Below are 3246 nucleotides of genomic sequence, written 5' to 3'. Positions count from 1 at the left end.
GACAAGGATGGACAAACACCTTAATGTTTCACTCCAAAGCCTGAGTCATGACCAGTTTCACACCAGTGTTTAGAGACAGAATAAGCTCCATGTTTGCACAGACTGCCTTCGTTTGTTAGAGGGGGAGATGTCCAACCATAATTAACACAAACATCTCTGCTTTCACTGTCAGTAATGCGGCAGCTCCAGAGATCGAAGCACCTAAATCAGCCCTTGGAGTCTAGAAAAGACGTGACTGCCCCATTGTGGGAGTGAGGGAGTGTTTGCTGAAGCCTCTACTTTCACTGTGGTAAACTGGTGGTAGCAGCTCTTAACCATTCGCTCTCAGTGCAACATCCAGTTTGAAATGGTCGACACCACCGAGCTGGTTTTGGAGATCCTTATGTGTTCTGAACAGGCTTCATATTTTAGCCCTTTATCTGGAGAAGCTGTGGACAGGCTGGCAAACTGACAGGCCTTTAATATGATGCTGATACCATATTAAAAACATTCACTAATTGATCCTAATTGTCACACTAGGAAAGGAGAGAGTGAGGAAAATGTGTTGAGTGTAAAGTTGTCAGTCGGGGAATAACACAGGGCTGTGAATGAGCCCCGTCACTGTGATCAGGCTCCTCCTTCTAATCCACCAATTTAGTGTTGATGAAGACTAAACAGAGAGATCACAGCCTTCTATATACTTGCTGGAGCTCACAGTTCCTCAACACTGCAGATATGACGCCTCTGTTCATCTCAGTGTTGCTGGCTGCTGTGTGCCTTGGTATGAACACAACTCTGGTTCTCTGATATCAATCCAACATTGACATGATTCTTTAACAGCATACTGATACTGTTTGTTGCTGTTTTACAGAATGCAGAGCACAAAAAGACAACGTGCTGCAACCAGAAGGAGACGTGACTGCTGCTGAAGGAGAGACAGTAACACTTGGCTGTCTATATAACAGCAGTTCAACAAATAATTATCTCTTCTGGTACAAACAGGATGGAAACAACAGCCCCAAATTCATGTTGAGCCGCATGCAAGGGGTCGAAGTAAAAACAGAGGCTGAGTTTAAGGAGAGATTTTCATCCACACTGGATTCCACCTCTAGATCAGTTCCTCTGAAGATCCAGAAGCTTCAGCTGTCTGACTCTGCTGTGTACTACTGTGCTCTGCAGCCCACAGTGACAGGAAACACCAAAACTCTGTACAAAAACCTTTGGAGCAAAGACAACAGAATACTCCACAACGTCCACTAGAGGGAGTCACACACTGTTAAACTTCAGTGTGATGATGAAGTCTTGAATCAGTTTACTCCATCACCAGGATTGTGATGTAAAACTTTAGAAATGAAGCCACTAAAAATATATTTACCCTAAATGAATAAACGTGTTTAAATGTTCTAGGTTTAAAATATTTCGATAAGGCCTAAAATAGCTAGCACGTAGTAGTTGTTCAATTCTTTATTTAATCACAACATCAGTTTCCATTCACTACCAAAGACCAGGCCAGTAAAGATATGGATTTTGAATATGGGATCAGAGTGATGAATGAGGTAATGGAAAGGTGAGAGATGGAGAGTTGAGGGGAGGGATCATGGTGATGGATGGAAGGAAGAGAACGATAGATCGGTGGCAGGTAGGCAGGAGGGATCCAGGGGAGTTGAGACTGAGGGAGGAACAGTCTCTTCATGTGCTCTGTATCACATAGAACCCCAAGAAGAAACTTCAAATGGAAAGATGTTTCAGACAGAGGCGGAGCCAGACGCTGTAAACATTCGGGGCTTAGCACAAACCTGGGGGGGTCCGGGGCCATGCACCCCCGGGGAGATTTTTTCCCATTAAGCCAGCTACGTGCACTATTTTTCATGCCGTTTGAGATGATAGAATGCCTAACAACCTAGACACTATCTGGGAAAAAGATGAACGTTGCTTTGGAAAATAATCGTCCTGTAGAGCTCCAATCTATTTTGGATTTAATTGTTCTCCAGCTGGAGTTAATCCAAAACACAACTAATGTTGAAGATCACTCATTTTCTCTCCTGGCAACTAAAAAGAGACAAAACTTATCTGATGTTTCTGTTTTTAACTTACATAACCAAGGTACAGTAGAAATATGGTGTTTCTGATCATCACTGGAGGAGGGAATCTCTCAGCACCTCATGATTCTATTTGATTATAAAACATTTATAAAATCTTTGAATAATCTTTGAATAATGTGTATGTGAGTGGATAATTACTAAACATTTCATTTACACATTAAAATCCAAAACGTCTCATTAGCTTAGTTTACATCCCTAATTTACTTTAATTTCAGCTCCTTCATGGTCACCACCGTCCTTCTCTCAGCCCTAAACTTAATATGCAATAAATATTAAATGCATATCTTATTCTCTTTACTTCTGGCATCTGTGCTCCCTTCACTCCTTTCTTCTAAACACATTTTCATCTCTTGTCCCTCTTCCATTTCACCTGCTTTCACTGTTTATTTCTTCTGGAGTCCCTGGATCACCAGTTTGTAGTTAATCCAGCTGCTGTGACGCCCGTCCTTCCTCTTCCCCAGCTGACTCATCTGGGGGACAAAATAACAGTCTCAGACTCAAACACAGTCAGATCAGCTGACAGTAGCTAGCGAGTGGTGATGAGTGGATGAAGCATTATGAAGCTTTGGGGCTTTAAGCTAAGCAAACACAGCTGCATCTGGTGACGTGTAAAACTTTTAGACTGAGGCCGAGACGCCACCACAACTGGCTGAAACTAATAACTTTAGTCTCATGTGTGCAATAAAAGTCAAAAAGGGTTAGGGTTAACCTGACGGTTGATATTTATGAGATTCAGACATGTGATGTGATTGGACAGTGATATTCATTAAACTAGCCTATTATTACTTTTGTTACATCAGTACAGGAGCATCTCAAATCTAAAAAAACTGAATATGGTGGAAAAGTTCATTGTGAGCACCAGAACCAGACAGAGATTAAAGGCTTAAGAAACTTTTGCAGGTGTTTTGAGTTAATTAGCTGATAAGAGCTCTTCTCAGGTCGACATTTCTCTATAATAAATCATTTATTCTGAAATTCTAATACATTTTGTTTTACTAGAGTTTTGATTCTATGAGCTGTGAGCCCTAATCATCAAGATTAAAATGAAAAAAAGGCTTGAAATATTTATAAAATTAGATTTTTGAATTAAATTATGGAAGAAAATTATTTTACAGCAGATGCACCTGTAGGCTACTTGGTATATTTGTCACCAGGAGGAAATGTC

At 40.9% G+C, this 3246-nt stretch overlaps 1 gene segment (V, D, J or C); it reads left to right on the top strand.

Moving 5' to 3' along the window:
- Positions 1 to 680: 680 nt before the first annotated feature.
- LOC119901575 lies at positions 681 to 1152 on the top strand (the record flags this gene model as incomplete). The annotated part of the segment is given in 2 exon segments: positions 681 to 760; positions 851 to 1152. Coding segments are annotated over 2 exon segments (348 nt in total), but the record flags the coding sequence as incomplete, so codon positions are not given.
- Between the last annotated feature and the right edge of the window lie 2094 nt (positions 1153 to 3246).

The sequence above is a fragment of the Micropterus salmoides genome, unplaced genomic scaffold (assembly GCF_014851395.1).
Source record: "Micropterus salmoides isolate LMB-PRFRI ecotype aquatic unplaced genomic scaffold, ASM1485139v1 Ms_hic_scaffold_1385, whole genome shotgun sequence".
NCBI classification, from domain to species: domain Eukaryota; kingdom Metazoa; phylum Chordata; class Actinopteri; order Centrarchiformes; family Centrarchidae; genus Micropterus; species Micropterus salmoides.
The sequence above is the reverse complement of the archived record's forward strand: the minus strand, read 5'-3'. Positions and strand labels throughout refer to the sequence as shown.